This window comes from Gopherus flavomarginatus, chromosome 5 (assembly GCF_025201925.1).
Source record: "Gopherus flavomarginatus isolate rGopFla2 chromosome 5, rGopFla2.mat.asm, whole genome shotgun sequence".
Taxonomy (NCBI): domain Eukaryota; kingdom Metazoa; phylum Chordata; order Testudines; family Testudinidae; genus Gopherus; species Gopherus flavomarginatus.
The window spans coordinates 5306111-5325144 of record NC_066621.1 but is presented as its reverse complement, the minus strand read 5'-3'; the positions used below and the strand labels follow the sequence as shown (position 1 = coordinate 5325144).

Below are 19034 nucleotides of genomic sequence, written 5' to 3'. Positions count from 1 at the left end.
TGAAAACAAGACATGAGAAGTAATTCTTCTGCTCTACCCCACACTGATTAGGCCTCAGCTGGAGTATTGTGTCCAGTTCTGGGCACCACATTTCAGTAAAGATGTGGACAAATTGCAGAAAGTCCAGAGAAGAGCAACAGAAATGATTAAAGGTCTAGAAAAACATGACCTTCAAGGGAAGATTGAAACAACTGGGTTTGTTTAATCTGGAAAAGAGAAGACTGAGAGGGGACATGATAATAGTTTTCAAGCCTGTAAAAGGTTGTTACAAGGAGGAGGGAGAAAAAATATTCTCCTTAACCTCTGCTGATAGGACAAGAAGCAATGGGCTTAAATTGCAGCAAGGGAGGTTTAGGTTGGACATTAGGGAAAATTTCCTAACTGTCAGAGTGGTTAAGCACTGGAATAAATTGCCTAGGGAGGTAATGGAAGCTCCATTATTGGAGATTTTTAAGAGCAGGTTGGACAGACACCTGTCAGGGATGATCTAGATGGTGCTTGGTCCTGCCAGGAGTGCAGGGGACTGGACTTGATGGCCTCTTGAGGTCCCTTCCAGTCCTGTGTTTCTATGATTTCTATGAATCACTGTGGGGAGATTCTCTGGCCTGGGTTAGGCAAGAGATGAAGCTGGATGGACACAAAGAGCCTTGCCGGTCTTGGAATCTATTAACTGAATGGCACAAGCAGCACTGTCAAATGGAAGATGAAACCATTAACCCTGTGACAGATTGTGGACTACTTGGTCCCGCAAACTGCTGCCTTTGGAAGTCTGAAGGTGTACAAACATTTATTTGAAGATTTGCAAATGTTTGTTTCTTACTAGGAGTGTGGACCCAATTTGATGACATCTGTCAGTCCCAGTCTGGCTCTGTATCGATAGGAAAGTCCAAAGAGACTGCTAGAGAGTCTATCCTGCAGTTCCTGGAAGATGAGCTTCTCCAAGACCTTTCTTACCAGAAGGACTTTGGTGATGTGGAAAGGAAGCTTGACTGTTACAAAGAGTGCTTGAAAACCAGCAACATCGGTGATGCAGAGCGAAAAATAAGTTCTTTCAAAACTGACTTTGACGAGAGAAAGGTAAGTGAGCAATGCCCATCTCTCATAGCAACTCCACAATAGCTGGAAAGGTCCCCACTGAACCTCTCTGGAGGTAGCTCTGCCTCCACATGGTGCATTGACAATGATCAGAGAATTATTGAAAACCAAGCGTTATATTTGCTGCTCTTTTCCTCTCCAGCCTTGTGCCCTGCACCAAAACCCATTGGGGTTATGGGAGACTTTCCATTGATTTCCCATGGGTTTTGGATGAGATCCTAACAGCCCAGTCTAACTCCTGTTGAAATAGAAGGATTTCCATCTGCTTTAATGGGAGCTGGATTGTGCTGCCACCAGGATCATCTCTACCAGGTTTGGACCTGATTTCCAGAGTCTATTCTTGTACGCTGGATCCTACAAGCAGCCTCTGTAAAAGGCAGGCCAGATTTAGATTTGGTGAAATCTCATTCATCATGGCAAGGGCTGCAGATGTGTCATGGCATTGTTTATCAGAAATCACAGTGCAGTCATGGTACATTTTGTAAAAGTCACAGGGTTAGTGTCTGCTCCATGAATTTGGATAAGCAATGCCCTGGCAAATGAGGGGGCATTGACCACTCACAGCAGTGCCCTCTGCTCCAGCACCACAACCCTAATCTCAGCTTGGGGAGAGCGAGCCTGCCCTGCACAGGCAGTGGCAGCTCCTGTGTCCTGGGGGGCTGGGCCCGGTTCCCCACTCCAGGCGTTGTGACCTGGCCCATGGGGTTGTAGCACCACTTGATTAGGTTTGGCTCTACCACCTCTCCGTCATATGCTGCCGTCAGCCTCAGTCCTAGAGCCTTCCTTCAGGAAGTCATGGACAAACCGAGAAATCACTGTATCTGTGACTTTTTCTGCAGCATGATGAACCTGCAGCCCTAATTATGACCCAATACCTAAACCTCTTCAGGCAGAGACCGTCTGTTGTATCACTTGCTCTTTACATAGGAACAATATGAAGAAACCAGACAGGCACAGCTGGGTCCCAACTAACCATGTTTACTAACTATACACAGATACAGCATGGCTGCTCTGAGTAGTTTCTGGGGGTTTCTAAAACAAAGAACGCAGTGAGCACCACTAGAGGGCTCACTGACTGTTTAAAGCAGTGCTTTTCAAACTAGGGTATGGGGTACATGAGCTCTCATCGGGGGGTATGCATGAAAAATCCTGTAATGGCAGACAATGGCATTATATTTAGTACAAAGGTTTTCAAACTGTGGCATGTACCCCCCTAGGGGAGTGCGGAGGAAAGTTCAGGGGGAAAAGTGGTGACACCAGGTGGCTCAGGCCAGTCCCATGCCACGTCCACCCCCGACTCACCTCAGTGGGCCACCCAGCCTGCCTGGGTTGGGGAGGGGCGCAACCAAAAATTGTAATTCAAAGACAGGGCTCAGTTTTTTGAGGGGGTGGAGAGGAGCTGGCGAGAGGAGGTCTTGAGGAAGAGGTGGAATGGAGCAAGCAGCTGGTAGGGGGACCTCAGGGAGCAGGGCCACAGTCCAGGTTCCGGTGCCCCCCCCATGTCTAGGGAGCTTCCGGCACTCACGTGTAAGCTCACGTGTAAGACTCACACACCACCTATGACCTTTCCACATGCTATAAACTTCATCTGGAGCCTTGATGCAGTGTGTGGAGCAGCACCATTTCTGTCAGTTCTGTAACAGTTCATTCTTCTTTGAGTATTGTTCCTGTGGGTGCTCCAGTAGGTGTGTGTGTTTGCCCATCTGCTGTCGACCGGAGAATTTCAATAGCAGTCCATCCCACCCGCACTTGCATGGCTCCCTGCCTGCCAGGAGGCTAGCCAGCATGCTTGGACATTTCTCCCTCAGTTCTTTCTCAACTGCACTAGGCTAGAGAGACGGCGCTGAGCTGTCCATTCATGGATCGGATTGTTACCTCCTGAAAGTTTTGAAAATGTTTGCTTCTTTTGAAGCCACTTTTCTTTTAGTACTTGTTAGTTTTTAGTTGGCCAAGAAAGAAAGAAAGGGTTCACCTCCCGCCAACCCTGGACAAAGGTATGCCTGGCTTTCCACTCTTCAAAAAGTGTCTTAGCTGCAAAGAATCTATCCCAGTAAAGGATGGGCACTCACAGTGTATTCACTACCTTGGGGAGAAGCACAATCCACAAAAGTGTGGTTGGTGCCAGCAGCTAAAAAGCTGGTCCAGGGATAGAGAGTTAAGGCTAAAACTTTTGCGCATGGTGTCAGCCCTTCAACCCCTGGAGTCCTAGCATGAGCTATCACCACAACCTTCTACGTCAAAGGCAGATGATCTCAAGGAAACAAGCCACTCACTAAAGACCGGTAAGAAGAAGCCTGAGAGTCCCTGTAGCGAGCCCAGATTGAGCTGGAAATGATCTCCGACCCTGTCAGTATTGTCGGTACTGACAGCATCAAAGCCGCCAAGAGTCAGTACGTAGGGTATGCATGGCACTCAGCCAACAGACAGTCGGAGTGCCCAAAGACCCAATGGGCATGGGCAGAGAGATATCAGTACCGCAGGGGCATCAGAAACGTAGATGACCTGCCCTGGGGAAGGCTACGTCAATGAGATCATGAGCACCAGCACCGACCCCAGTGCGTGTGGCACCGACGGATCATACAACCACATCCACATCTCCAGCTCCCTTGGTGCAAGCTCCTTGGCTCCAGCAGCCATTGGCACAGATATCAATGCTACCTGCTGTTGAAATTCTCTCATCGACAGGGCAGAGGCGCACACACACCTACAGTGGAGCACCCCTAGAGGGACACATCTTGAAGAACCATCGTTACTGCACAAGGCGAGTAACTTTTTCTTCCGGGGCTGTAACGCTGTCGCTGTGTTTGGAAAGAATCTACAGTAATAACTGAGCATTCCCAGAATGCAAAGTAGCTGTGACACATTTTGTGGTTGGGGAGGTGGCGGTGCTTATGGATAAGCTTTGGCTTTATTTAGTGATTTATGTAAACTGTCTTTGTCAGTGTATGGCCACAATCTGCAACTGAGGCTTTGGAAATTTCACATTTTCCCTGGTTCGCTCTAAAACCATTCTCAGCCAGCCTCAATTCCCAGCTGTCTGGAATTTCTCATGGATTCTAAGGGACCTCTGTAATCATCTGGTCTGATCTGCTGTATAACACATGCCATAGAATTCCCCTGAATTAGTTCCTGTTTGAACTACAGCAGAGCTGTTTTTGAAAAACGTCCAACCTTGATTTAAAAATTGCCAGGGATGGATAATCCACCACATCCCTAGGTAAGCTGTTCCAAAACAATTTAAATGCTCCCATGGCCAAGTAACAGGGAATGAATGCCCTGTAATACCTGCTCTGTGGCTCACTGTCAAGTAGTGAATGGGGCTGTTACTCTAAAACAGTCTTTCATTACGTGTATGTACAGCTAGGACCAGGGCCAGCTCCAGGGGTTTGGCCGCCCCAAGCAGCCAGAAAAAAAAACAAAAAACAAAAAAGCCGCGATTGCCATCTGTGGCAATTCAGCGGGAGATCCTTTGCTCCGAGTGGGAGTGAGGGACCGTCTGCCGAATTGACGCCGAATACGTGAAAGTGCCGCCCCTCCCCGGAGTTGCCACCCCAAGCACCTGGTTGATAAGCTGGTGCCTGGAGCCAGCCCTGGCTAGAACTGGGCAAAGTTGTTCAACCAAAACTTTTTTGTGTTAATTTCACCAAGTTGTTTTGGCTGGAAAAAAATCAGAAGAAGTCAAAACATTTCAATTTTTTGTTATGAAATTATTTTCCATTTAGAAATTTCCTTCCCATTTATTTTTTTTAAAAATTATAAAATGTTAAAGAAACTCAAAATCCAAAGGAAACATTCAGTTTCGGGTCAAACAACATGTTTATTGGGACCCAAAATAATTTTTGCTGATCTGCTGAAAATTTGTTTTCAGTTCAGCCCATATTGAATATTTTCTTCAGTGTTTTGGCCCTGCCAGTGAATTGAAAAATCTGTTATTTGCACAGTGCTGTGTGCAGCACCTGGCACAATTTGACCCAGTTCCTCCCCCCTGCCACCCCCCACAAGCCTTTTTCACTCACTGCACTTCCACTGTGCATCTTTGCTCCTCTCCCCTCATGCCCACCCTATAGATGGCTCACAGTTGCCAAGATTTGTGTAGGATTTGGGACGGGGAGGGATTGGGGTGACTTTCTTATGGATGAAGAAGAATCACTGGTTTCCCAGATGTGCTCCCTGCCCCAAGCAGCAGTGGGGACAGGACATGGCACTGCACAGAACTAGATGGCTCTGAATCTGGGAGAGGATGTCTGGGTACCTGGGGTGGGGGAATAGCTCCGGGCTGTCTGGGAATGAGGACAGAACTGAGCCCATCTCTTTCTCTCCCTGCCATCTGTATTCTCTGCTCCTTCCCTGCTCAGTAAGAGCAGAGGCAGAGAGTTCCCCTGCCTGCCAACTGTGACCATCCCTGCTGCCCAGCCAGACATGTGAGATCCCAGCTGGGAATGTTCATGGAGCTCCCAGAGACTGGCAGTCTGGGGGCTGCCTGGCTACCAGGCGCAGGGGATGAACAGGAAAAAGTGTGAGGCTAAGCCGCCATGTTTTGGGGGAGTGGCTGTCTGTGCAAGGGTGCTGGAGGGATCAGCACTTGACTGAAGGATTTGGGGTTTTTTATGACTCTGAGGGCTAGAAACTCTTTCTTTTTTTTTTCCAAAACGAAATCTCAGACTGTGGATTTCATCTGATGTCAACAATGGTGGTCAAAGGCCATTGGCATTAAAGCTGCTCTGGGCTATTTTCTGACAGAAGATGCCCTTTTTGAAAAACTGAAATTTTCCATCGGGAAAATCCCACGGGCAGTCCCCAGCTGCCCGTGAGGAAAGTTTTTCTCAATTTCTGTATGTGACTGAGGCAAAAAGACCACCCTGACCTCTGGGTATGGCAATGCTGTAGAAAAAAACCTAGCGGCAGTGAGTCTCAGAGCCCGGGTCAACTGACTTGGGCTCATGCTACAGGGCTAAAAATAACAGTGTAGACATTCCTGCTTGGGCTGGAGGACAGAGGTTGAGACCCAGCAAGGGCAGGGAGTGAGGGGTTGACCTGGGCTCAGAGAATAACTGCTGCAGGGTTCTTATTTTGCAGTGTGGAGGAACCCCACTCTCCCTGCCTCCCCCTAGCTTCAGGCCTGGACATGCAGATGAGCCAGGGCACTCATCCTCCTCAGCCCCTTAGTGGGGTGAGGGAGGGGGTGGAGAAGAGGTGAGGAGGCTGAGTGACTGGGCTCTCTGTCTCTCCCGCAACCAGGCTGGGAGGCTCTTGTCAATTCCACTCTTATTTTCAGTGAAATTGATGAGACCCTAGATAATATCTGTTATTGGATCAACTTCCGTTGGTGAGAGAGAGAGGGAAGTTTTCAAGCCACACAGAGCACTTCCAGGCAGGCAGCCAAAAAGCTGAAAAATTCCATGTAGCGTCTTCTGAAACAGAAAATTTTCTTAAAATCCCTCCCTGTAAACAATTAGGTGTTTTTGAATTTTCATCCTGGTTCAGGATTGACTTTTTTTTTTAAAAACACAATTTTTTTTGTGGGAAGTGATTTCCATTTCCCAGCCAGTTCTAGTCATGATGAGGGAAAAGGGAGTTACAATAAATAGAAGAATTCTCTGGCTGTGGCTGCATGAGAACGTTGGTGTTTGTGGGGCTGAATTTATTTTTAGCTAGAAAGGTTACAAAAAAGGTACCATCCCCAGGACAAATTTCTAAGCAGTCCCATTTTTTAAAAAATTATTTGTAAACTAATGAACAGTTTATACCTCTGTCTTTACTCCCTGATTAAGGGCCTGATCCAAAGTGCATTGAATCTTCTCACTGATTTCGATGGACTTTAGAACAGGCACTGAATGCTGTGACTAGGGGGAGGGCACACTACAGTCTTCATATAAACCAAAGAGGTTTTCATCCTTGCTTTGAGGCTAAAATCCCACCCCGTAGATCCATGTAGAAAGTCCAGCACAGGCATGTGAACCTCTCAAATTCCACTTATGCCCTATTTTGTGGAAATAAGGGTATGTCTACACTACCCGCAGGATCAGAGGGCAGCGATCAGTCCAGTGGGGGTCAATTTATTGACTCTCGAGTGCTCTCCCGTCGACTCCTGTACTCAAGCTCGGCGAGAGGAGCAGGCAGAGTCGACGGGGAAGCAGCAGAAGTCAACTCACCATGGTGAAGACACCATGATAAGTCGATCTAAGGGTATGTCTACACTACCTGCTGGATCGGCGGGTAGTGATCGATCTATCGGGGATTGATCTATTGCATCTAGTGTAGACATAATAAATCGATCCCCGATCACTCTGCCATCGATTCCTGTACTCCACCGCGGTGAGAGGTGGAAGCGGAATTGACGGGGGAGCGGCGGCAGTCGACCCCACGCTGTGAGGATGCCAGGTCAGTCGACCTAAGATATGTTGACTTCAGCTACACTTTTCTCATAGCTGAAGTTGCGTATCTTAGGTCGATTCCCCTCCCCCCCCCCAGTGTAGACCAGGCCTTTGTACGTTGACTTCAGCTACGTTATTCACATAGCTGAAGTTGCATACCTTAGATCGATCCCACCCCCCATTGTAGACCAGGCCTTAGTTACAAACAGACCTTCTGCTGGGCCCTTCAGAGGTGAATTTCAAGCCATGTGAAAAACCCAATCAAGTCTTAGCTACTGACACTATACGATATCAGAGAGACAAATTAGGTGAGGTAATGTCTTGTATTGGCTACAACACTGCAAACAATATACAAAGTAGTGTATTGTTCAATATACAATATACTTCTGTACACAAGCAAAAGTTAATCCTGTGCTTGAAAATCAGCAGGATACAAATCAATGCAATGTTTTTGTAAATGAAATAAGAGTCAGAAAGAGAATGATCTAGATACTGTGGAAACTGGAGCTAAGTAAATGAGAGAGATGGAGCCTAGAGCAGGTCAGCAAAACTGTGGTTCATCAAAATCTAAAGACTTTGTGAAACCAGGTTGATTGAGCTGGAATTTCATTTTGAAATTTTATATATATATTTAAAAAGGTTGAAATCAAAGTGATTTTGTCAAAACAATTATTTTTCCAGAGTTTCCCTTTGCGGAGAACTTTGAAATGTTTGGGTTTTGTTCTGATTTAGAAAGAAGCCAAATTTCAAAATCTCAAAATCCTTCGCAAAGCAGAACTTCCACCCTCTGCACAGTTCTAACAAAAGCACTCATATACCTTAGTGAGAAGTGGTTATGTAGATGCGTAAGCTGCGTCTACACTACAGATGCTACAGCAGCACAGCTACTGTGCTGCAGCTGTGCCGCCATAGTATAGACACTTCCTATAGTGATGGAAGTGTTTTTCCATCTCTGTAGTTAATCCACCCCTCTGAAAGGTGGTACATGGAGGAATTCTTCTGTTGAACTAGCAGTTTCAACACCAGGCTTAGATCAATTTAGCTGCATCTCTCAGAGGTGTGGATTTTTCACACCCCTGAGTGAATAGCTAGGTCAATGCACTGGGTTGCTGCTCACCTCTCTGGCTGGGTGTGTGTCTGCAGCTCTCTCAGGTTGTGCTGCTCTTCAGTGACTCAGCCCTTTCCAGGGTAAACAGTCCAACAGGGGCCTATCATAGTACCCCTCGGTTGGTCTCTCTCTCACTCTGGCTCTGCAGCTACTTTTATGTGGAACTGATGGGCCCTGATTGGCTACTCCCTACAGCCTCTTTCTGATTGGCTGTGTCCCACATAGCTGCTCTAGGCAGCTTGGAGGACTCAACTCCACTGCTCCTTTCTGGGATTGGATGTGGTAGGACCGCAAAGCCTCCATCCATGGGCCTCTGGGCCTAAGACACTGCATCACAGTCAACATAAGTTTTTGGTGTGGACTAGGCCGTAGTAATCAAGATGGCAGCTCCATTGTGCTGAGCACTGCACCCACGCACAGCGATTGAAATTGGGGCCCTGTTACACCAGGCATTGCACAGACAGTGACCAAGATTGGGGCCTCGTTATGCCAAGTGTCTCACAGACACACAGTGATCAAGATTGGGTCCTGACACACTAGGTGCTGCACAGTCACATACTCAAGAACAATCCCTGCCATGAAGATGTGACAGTCTAAATAGAAAATGTTGAGAGAGATTAACTGACTTGACCAAGATCACATGGGGAGTCTGTGGCAAAGGGAGGTGTGATGTTGCACTCATATGATTTTATGAAAATATACTAATGAGTGTGAATATAATGTAACTGGAATGTGCTTCATGCAAAAAGTCTCTTGTAAGGTATCACTACAAAGCTTATAATCTACTGAGCGTAGTCATCCTATTTGTATAAATATATCATTCTTGTATCTGAAACTAGAAATATGAACTATAACTCTGAGGGCCTATTGTAGTTATGCAAAGTGTGGGCCATTAATGGTGGTTTAGAATCTTGATGACTCCCATCAACCAGGACAATGGACTGTGGATGGCTCTGTTTGCAGGCGAGCCTTCCTGTGAGTCAGGCTGGAAGGAAGGAAGGCTTGGGGTCTTACAGTGACATGTGATCATGTCACCTGAACTGGAATCCATCTTTAACCTGGTGTTTTTCCATTGAAGAGGAAGAGTGGGAACCCAGAAGGACAAAGGATTCCTGCCTTATGCAAAAGATATATAAGTGGGTGGAACAGAACAATGGGGAAGCCATCATGAGGAATCCCCTAGCTACCACCTGAGCTGGAACAGGAACTATGCCAGGGGAAAGGATTGTGCCCAGACTAGGAAGGTGTCCAGTCTGAAAAAAGAAACTTATTGAAGCATCTGTAAGGGTGAGATTATCTGTATTCAGTTGTATTACTGTACTAGACATAGACTTGCATGTTTTGTTTTATTTTGCTTGGTGACTTACTTTGTTCTGTCTGTTACTACTTGGAACCACTTAAATCTAACTTTCTGTATTTAATAAAATCATTTTTTACTTATTAATTAACCCAGAGTGTGTATTAAAACCTGTGTGTGTGTGTGTGTGTGTGTGTGTGTGTGTGTGTGTGTGTGTAAACAGCTGTGCATAGCTCTCTATCAGTGTTGTAGAGGGCGAACAATTTATGAGTTTACCCTGTATAAGCTTTATACAGGGTAAAATGGATTTATTTAGAGTTTGGACCCCAATGGGAGTTGGGCTTCTGAGTGTCAAGCACAGGCACACTTCTTAACTTGCTTTCAGGTAAACCTGAGGATTTTGGACACCTGGATCAGACCCTGGGACTGTGTAGGAGCAGACAGGAGTGTCTGGCTCAGCAAGATAGGCTGCTGGGGTCCTGAGCTGGCAGGGAAAGCAGGGGCAGAAGTAGTCTTGACACATCAGTTGGCAGCTCCCAAGGGGGTTTCTGTGATCCAACCCGTCACAGGAGGAATGGAATATGAGTCTCCTGAATGCCAGGGTAGTGCTTTCAGCCTCAAGGCTACCTTTCCACTCTGTGAGTAATGGCAAATACCTCCTCCATCACCCATCCCCATCCACTGGCCAGTGCAGCTGAGATGAAGCTGGGGGAACTTTATTTCAGAGATATCTGACATTTCTAGTAAAATGTACATTATTATTACTGTGTTTGTCTAGGTGTATGATTACATCTGCAAATTCATTGAAAATGTACTCAGAAACCCCAGATTTCAGCATCCTAACATTTCAGCGATGGATTTTCTCCTTTTTGCATTATGCACAGTATTTTACCACACTATCCATATAAGTGCAGAGGCCATGAGCAAGATTGAACAAATTGCCCAAAATGTTGACTTGCAGGAAGGCAAATTCACGAACCTGAAAGAACCAAGAAAAAGGTAATATCTATCTAAGTCCCTATATATGTAAATTTATTTGCTTGAACTCTGCCTGTGGTTTTAAAGGTATCACATTCATTTCCCTTTAAATGCGCTGAACTGACATGTTTGCAGAGCACACAGATCAAAAAGTAGGAGACTTAATTATTTATGGGTTTTCATTATATATAATAGAGGCTCAGCATGGGATAACCCTCTTCAAGGTTAACCCTAGGGTAACAATTACTATAATGTATTATTTGTACTGCAGTAGCACATAGAAACTGTGATCCCAGCCTGCAAGATCAAATTTAGGGGCTGCTGTTTGGCAGGTAATGAGAGTCCTAGCCCTCTTCTAATGCTACGCAGATGGAAACATAGGCTAGCCAACAGATCTGACAGCCTTAAAGTCAATGGGAGCAGAGGATTAGTGCTTCCAAGGAACAGGTCTCAAGTGGGCTCATAGGCGCTGACTTCTAATTTTCCCTGGGGGTACTCAAACCCACTCAGCCCCAGACCCTGCCCCAATTCCACCCCTTCTCCCAACTCCCATCTTGCCCTGCCTCTTCCCACCCCCACTCCACCTCCGGCCCTGCCCCTCCTCCACCCCTTCCCCCAAGGCCCCACCTCTTTCTGCCAGGGCCGGCTCCAGGCACAAGCATTCCAAGCAGGTGCTTGGGGCGGCAGTCTGCAAGGGGCAGCAGTCTGTGTGCTTTTGCCTCCCCAAGCAGCTCGCCGAATTGCGGCCACAGATGGTGGGGACAGTCCTTGTGCGGTTAGGGCGGCACATGTGTTTCCGTGGCGGCGGCAATTCGGCGGCAGCTTCTGTCTTCCAGCTGCCCATGGCGACAGCTTCTGTCTTCCAGCTGAAGACAGAAGCTGCTGCCAAATTGCCGCTGCCGCAGAAACACGCGTGCCGCCCTACATGGCACACGTACTGCCCCCGCCGTCTGTGGTGGCAATTCGGCGTGCTGCTTGGGGCAGCAAAAACAGTAGAGCTGGCCCTGCTTTCTGCCCCTCGCCAGAGCACACCTCCTCCCTGCTCCTCCCCCTCCTGAACAGCTGTTCAGAATGCATTGGGAGGGAGGAGGAGGAGTTGATTGGTGGGGACCACAGGTGGGTGGGAGTGGGGTGGATGGGGGGAGCTTAGCTGTCGGTGGGTGCCAAGCCCCCTTTTTTTTCCATGGGTGAACCATCACTGGAGCACCCCCAGAGTTGGTGCCTATGAGTTGACTGCTAGTGATAGTAACTCCAGATGGGTAAGAGCTCTGGCAGGGCTGCCCCATCTGCATGAAGGTGATTGACACAAAAGATCCCAAACCTCAGTTTTCTGTAATGGTCTTAGGTGCTGGACCCCTGAACCTGTGGTTTATAGAATGCCCATTGAATCCCTGGAAGATGGATATAGAGATGTGAGGGGTGGAACATCTGCCAGCTCTCAAGCTACCGCAATCTTAGTATCAGAAAACAGAATTTATAAAGCAGGACAAAAAGTCAACATCATGAAAATGTTCATGCAATGAAAAGTTCTCAACATTTTCTATTGGGAAATGTCAGAATGGAAAACACTGGTATTTTCTGATTGAAATAAAATGTTTTAACAGTTTGAGGTGACATTTTTCATTTAAAAAAGTTGAGTTGAAACAAAATTTTCTTTGAACTAACATTTTGATTTCAAATGGCATTACAAGTGCCAATGTTGATTCAAAGCAAACTGGTTTCCAGTGTTCACCCTTGGGTTAACCTTGAGGAAAGTAATCTCTTGCTAAGCCTCTGTTATAACAAGAAATATTGAAACAGGTGGACTTGATCTTAGCTTTCTCACATCTTACGTGAGTGCCTTAACCACCAGGCTATAGAGTCATTCTTTCTTGTGCTCTTTTTATCTGGCCCAGTGACTAGTCAAGTATTTTATAAAAAGCTTCTACCAGAGAGAGCCATCACAGAATAGCCAAGCAGTTAGGACTCTCACCAGGGAGCAATATCCTCGTTCCAGAGTGGGGATTCAAATGTGGGTCTCCTACCTCACAGCTGAGTGCCCTCACCATTGGACTAAAGGTTATGAAAGAAGCAGCATGTCCTTCTCTGGCTGTTTTGTGAATAGGCCTTTAAAATGCCTGGAAACAACAGTTTTAGGCTGAGCGCCAGGTTTCCTTTGACCCAAAATGGACTTTTTGGATTTGTTGAATTTTAGGGGAAATTTTGTGATTTGGTTCAATCTGAACCAAAGGTTCCCTGCCTCCACCTCCCCGCAATATTTTGGAACAAAAAAAATACTTTTCATGCAGCGCTGAAAATGACCTTGGCCCTATGTGTACAGGACCATGCAGTATCTTCACCTTGCTGTCCAGCCATCGATCCAGCTTTGCAGCGGAAGCTCAAACTCATGAAAAGTCGCACTGACATAGCTGTGGATATGGTTTGTCTGAATAGGAGGAATTTTCTGTTTGTTTAACATTTTGCATCCCTGTCATTGCAGGAAGTGTATTTTACCGCTGAAGCATGCTTGCATCCAAAGCGCCAAAGACTCTAAGAGCACATGTTGGGTCTGGCTGCTTCCTTTGCTGTATGCAGTTCAAAGGGACTTATCTGAAAAGGCAGAGGACCGAGACATGTGGTCGCTGCCTTTCGCTCAGCTGAGGCTGGATGAAGAGAAGCAAACGTGAGTCTAATAGAGAAATATTCTGTAAAAGAACATTATAGTTCTTTTGTCTCACAAAATGTAATATCATTATTTGTGGTATAATGATTTGGAAGCACTTGGCTTACTGGCTTCAAATGGAGTAGTACCAATGAAGATTGTGTGAGCTAGTGGTTAGAGCAACTGACCTGAGTCCCAGAAGACCTGGCTTCTATTCCTGGCCATGCCACTGGTTTGCTGGGAAACTTTGGGCAAATCACTTCACCTTCTCATGCCTCAGTTCCCCCATCTGTAACATGGGGATAAGGATGTGGCCTCAGAGTGCTTTGATACATAGATCCCAGAAAAGACAATTGTGATAATTTAATCTGACTCCTGTATAATAGAGGCCACAGGACTTCCCTGAATTAATTCCAATTCGAACTAGAGCCCATCATTTTGAAAACCTTTTAATCTTGATTTTAAAATTGCCAATGATGGAGAATCCATCACGACCATTGGTAAATTGTTCTAACAGTTAATTACTCTCACAGTTAAACATTTACATTTTATTTCCAGTTCAAGATCTACAGATGAAAAAATGATATGTCAGAGCTACGGATTATGATCTGGATTTCTTCGGTATTTATATTTGTTGTGAATTTATGTAATTAATTGATTTTTTAAAATCCTTCATCATTATGGTGCAGAGGTAGCCACACTGTGGTTCAGGCTGGGTGGTAGAGTTCAGATTAACAGGAAAAAACAAACACAAGTTCTAAACTCTGAGCTCTATTTGCATTTTTCATGATGAATTGATGAATAGTGAATCGACATAGAGAGAATAATGAGAGAGAAAATAATCATCCCTGGTGAATTGTCTCATTTTCCTTTGAGTTCAGCAGTGTTAAGGCAGAAACATTTCACAGACACATGGGCCACATGCAAGTTAGATGTGCTGGGCTGTTGATATAACTATAACTGATCATGAAGAAGGTCATGAAGTCATAAGGTTTACGAAGTCACTGTTAAGGTTTTGTGGTGAATGGGAGGAGTGTCTATGTTATGAATTTGCTGATTTTAGATTTTAAAGCTGAAATCTAGTAAACTAAATTTGCCAATTTGATAAATGTTATAGGCAATATTGGAGTGGATTTCATTAGGATAACCCTTTTTACTGAGCCCAGGAAGTGTGAGCTTACTAATTTTGAGAAATTGGAGTGGGTTCAGAGAAGAGCTAGGAGAATTATTAAAGGATTGTAAAGGCCTTATAGTGAGAGATTCCAGGAGCTCAATCTATTTAGCTTAACAAAGAGCAGGTTATGAGGTGACTTGATCACCATCTATAAGTATCTGCATGGGGAACAGCAATTTGAGAATAGAGGACTCTTCAGTCTAGCAGACAAAGGGTATGTCTACACTTGCTGGTAGATCAATACTGCTGTAATCAATGTGGCGAATGTCGATTTAGCGGGTCTGGTGAAGACATGCTAAATCAATGGAAGAGCACTCCCCCATCAATTTGTGTACTCCTACTCCACCTCCAGAAGAAGCATAAATGAAGTCAACAGGAGACGCTCTCCCATCAACACAGCGCAATGTAGCCCCCGCAGTAAATGGCTCTAACAACCTCGACTTCAGTTATGCTATTCACATAACTGAAGTTGCATAAGTTAGATTGATTTACCATGGTTGTGTAGACTAGCCCAAAGGAATAACAAGATCCAGTGGGTGGATGTTGAAGCTAGACAAATTCAGACTAGAAATAGCATAAATTTTTAATAGTGAGGGAAGTTAATCATCGGAAGAAATGATCAAGGGCTGTGGTGGATTCTCTACCAGTGGCAATTTACTGTATAAATCAAGACTGAATGTTTCCTAAAAGATCTGCTGTAATTCAAAAAGGAATCATTTCAAGGAAGTCCTGTGGTCTGTGTTATACAGGAGGTCAGAACAGATAATCACAGTGGTCCTTCTGGCCTCAGCATTTATTAATCTATTAATCTATATTTTTAATACTAGGTTCTTTTCATGTCTACTTTTACCTTTAAACAGTGTTTCTCAGAGATATTCTTAACCAATCCACAAGTTGATGAATTCACCAAGAACCACTCCAGTCTATAATCAATAGTTTTATAGATATTCAACTATCACATTGTAAACTATACAAAATACAACATGCGCCTTGCAAGTGACTGACATAAACAGCATTGCGCTCAAGCGGCTATAGCACAGAGCAGTACAAATCACCATCCATCCCAAAGAGGCCACAAACATCGCCAGCCCAATTTTTGTTTTCCTTTGCAGATCATTGTAAAGCAACAGTATTGAGGAGAGAATTACTCATCCTCTTAGATACCAGCTCGTTGGGCCAAAACTATAATGATAGTTAGTGTAGTTTAAAAAAATAAATCAGTCTGCCCACAGCAAATACCTCCTCAAGTGAAGACTTTTATTAACATGCCACTATCTCCCACCTGTACAGGAAGGTTCTGGCGATGATAAAAGCCCATCAGACGTTCATCGGGAGCTGCACCCCTCTGGCAGAGAAAGTCATTGAGATGCTTACCCTGAAGAATTTTTGTAGAGAGCCTGTTCCTCACATTCACGTGCCCCTGCAGCTTCTCTTGAACAACGTCTTCCAGCGGATCACCATTCGCGTAGCAGAGGGTCATGGAATAAACGTAAGGCTAACAGACAACAAGCACGTTAATGGGGCCACCTCCCATTAATTTTTATTTCCTAAGCCATATTTTCTAGCTGGTCATAAAATCTTTGTTTTTCCTATGGAAAATTTCAAATAAAACAAAATAAATAAGGGGGAAAATATTGGGGGACAGTGATCTAGGAGACACTAGAATTGAATCTGGGAATTTAGATAAAAACAGGAAAAATAATTTAATCAAAATTCCTGTCAAAAAATGATCAACAAAAACAAAATCCCAGATATTGACATTTTTTCAGATCTCACCGAGTCCCAAAATTTTTGCAGCCATAAATGGCCAAAAACTGAAAAAAATGGCCAAAATCACAAATTTTTGAGGTGTGCGTGCGCTCTGTTACTTCACAAAAAATTGAAATTGTCAATTTGGTGAAATTGACATTTAGTCAAAACTACAATTTTCCACTGGAACAAAATGCTGAAGGAAAACTTTAAGCAGCCCTAGTAACTTCCTGCAAGGCCTTGGCGAGGTGCTTTGCTTGGGTTTCATTGTATGTTTCCTAACCTAAGGCTTTCCACCTCAGCTTGTCTAACTGCACAGCATCGGGCTCAGTCCCCACCATTGAACTTAATCAGCTTTAAGTCTAGAGGTGCTGTCACACCAGTGTAGTGAGAATTTGTCCATTGATTTCAATGGGAAGTGGATCAGGACACATGCTAAATACACCTCTACCTCGATATAACACTGTCCTTGGGAGCCAAAAAATCTTACCGCGTTATAGGTGAAACCACGTTATATCGAACTTGCTTTGATCCACCAGAGTGTGCAGCCCCTCCCAGCCAGAGCACTGCTTTACCGGGTTATATCTGAATTCGTGTTGTATTGGGTCGCGTTATATAGAGGTTGAGGTGTATTTTGGGCATGGACTTAGCTGTGGCTTAGCCATGAAGGGTGTAGGACATGCAAAGTCTGGGAGGATTAAGGCGATTAGGGCTCACTGAAAATGTTCTGTCAAAACTGTTTTTCAAGAAAGTTTGAGTTTTCAACAAAACTTTGTTTTGTTTTTCCTTTTGGTGTAAAAATCGTGATTGTTCGTAGAAGAAACAAATATCCAAAAGGTTTCGGTTTTCATCTGAAAATACTTGGTTTTCTTTCTTTCTTTCTTTCAAAAAATTGAAGTTCTCCATGGAAAAGAATGTAATTTTTGATGAGCTTTAAAGGTGACCCATTTCCATGCGATGCGCTCTTTCTGTTGTTTCAGGAAAGTGATGTCAATGTAGTTTTGAAGGACATTGCCAGAAGGACAGAGGCTTGGCTTGGTATCAGGTGAGTATTTTACGCCCAATCTTCTTAACAAGGTAGCAAAGAAACAGAAAGCAGCCACCACCATACTAGGGAAAAGCAGGAAGAGGCGATGGTGCTGTTGCCTGATCTTTAGATTGTGTATTAATTATATAGATTACTTAAGAATCCCCAGTTATCACTTTGAGGGTTGACAGGTTCTTGTCCCAAGATCAGGCCCAGTATTATTTAAATTGTTATATAGTTGGGAACCCCGATGTGCACAGCTGGAACAACTCACATTATAGGAACTCTTTTATATTTACAAATATAGTATATTAGTACATTTAGCACAGTCACAAACACCCCAACTTAGTAAGATAGAGATAGTACAGAATGTACATCTGCACTTCCAGATACTGTACTCACACCATCCCTTGTAGAACAACCTGAAGTGTTATCCAACATCTTCCTCATCACCATCACCTTCCCCCTCATCACCAGTGGCCATCACTCTGGCACTTCCCAAGGATTACATCTCTCTCTCCTACCGCACCTAGGCTGGGATGCCACTTTTATAATATGTTACGCTGACACTGCTATGTTTGATGCATATTTAGTAGGGGATTTCCCGCCTTTTCCTTATTTGTATTTCCTCATCTTACTAATGCTGGAGTGTCTTTTTCCTATAGGTTAGTACATCAGTGATCTTAACGTAGTATCATATATGTCAATTTGTTGCCATGGCCCTTTTGTGGTTAGGTATCACATTTGTTGTTTCTGTCCTAATCGGTTCTTTCCAAGTTGTGGTGTACCTATTAAGTTTAAAAGGGTATGAACTTAGGAAAGCCCTATGCCAACCTGCTTTAACGCATCCTCTATGTTAAAAGTCGCAGCCATACATGGACGTTATGTATTAGCTCATTACCACCTATCTAGGTGAAAGGTCCCAAATATATGTATACTAACTTTGCTGTCTGGGTGAAAGGTCCCAGACATGTGTATGCTACCTTTGCCTTAGCTCAACCTATTAATAAAACAAATAATCAAACCTATAAGAAAATAAGAAACTTAAAAGATATATAGGCAACCAAGCAGGCTAGCCTATAGGCTACATGCCCCCCTTTGTAAATGAACCCCATCACACAGATACAGATGTAGATGGTCAAACATCTGTGGGGACAGTTTCAATGCCATTTTCCACCACTTGGGGTGGAGGAAAGGTACCATATATATATATATATTTGCCATCATTAATGTTTGGTACTTGTTTAGGTTTTTGCTTATACCCATTGAGTTCACACTGAGTGCAACCTAAAATAATGAAAATAATCTCTATTGCAATTCCTTGGACAATAATCCAGTCTTTTACTTCAAAATCCACCTTAAGGATTGTTGAAGACTCATCGCCGTCATTCATTAATTGGGTAATAGCTTGTTTGGCTTTATCCATATTGTTAATAATTTTTATGAGATAGGTCTCCTTACAATTGGTTACAACGCAAAATTGGCTATTTCCAGCATAGGTCACCCTCTCCAACAGAGTCTTCCACTTGGTCAGCCTTACCGCACAAAACAGTGTCTGTCTCAAACATATTTCAGATGTACTGAGCCCCTT

The 19034-nt window shown here is 44.4% G+C and overlaps 1 protein-coding gene across 4 annotated transcripts in view; it reads left to right on the top strand.

The window, feature by feature from the left end:
- LOC127052728 (E3 ubiquitin-protein ligase rnf213-alpha-like) overlaps positions 1-19034 on the top strand; it is a 160543-nt gene that overhangs the window by 35412 nt on the left and 106097 nt on the right. For all 4 annotated transcript variants that reach the window (XM_050956653.1, XM_050956651.1, XM_050956652.1 and 1 more), the window contains 5 exons: positions 824-1077; positions 10653-10873; positions 13332-13514; positions 15958-16156; positions 17397-17461. In XM_050956653.1, the coding sequence (XP_050812610.1) occupies positions 824-1077; positions 10653-10873; positions 13332-13514; positions 15958-16156; positions 17397-17461 (922 nt within the window). The remainder of the gene's footprint in view (positions 1-823; positions 1078-10652; positions 10874-13331; positions 13515-15957; positions 16157-17396; positions 17462-19034) is intronic.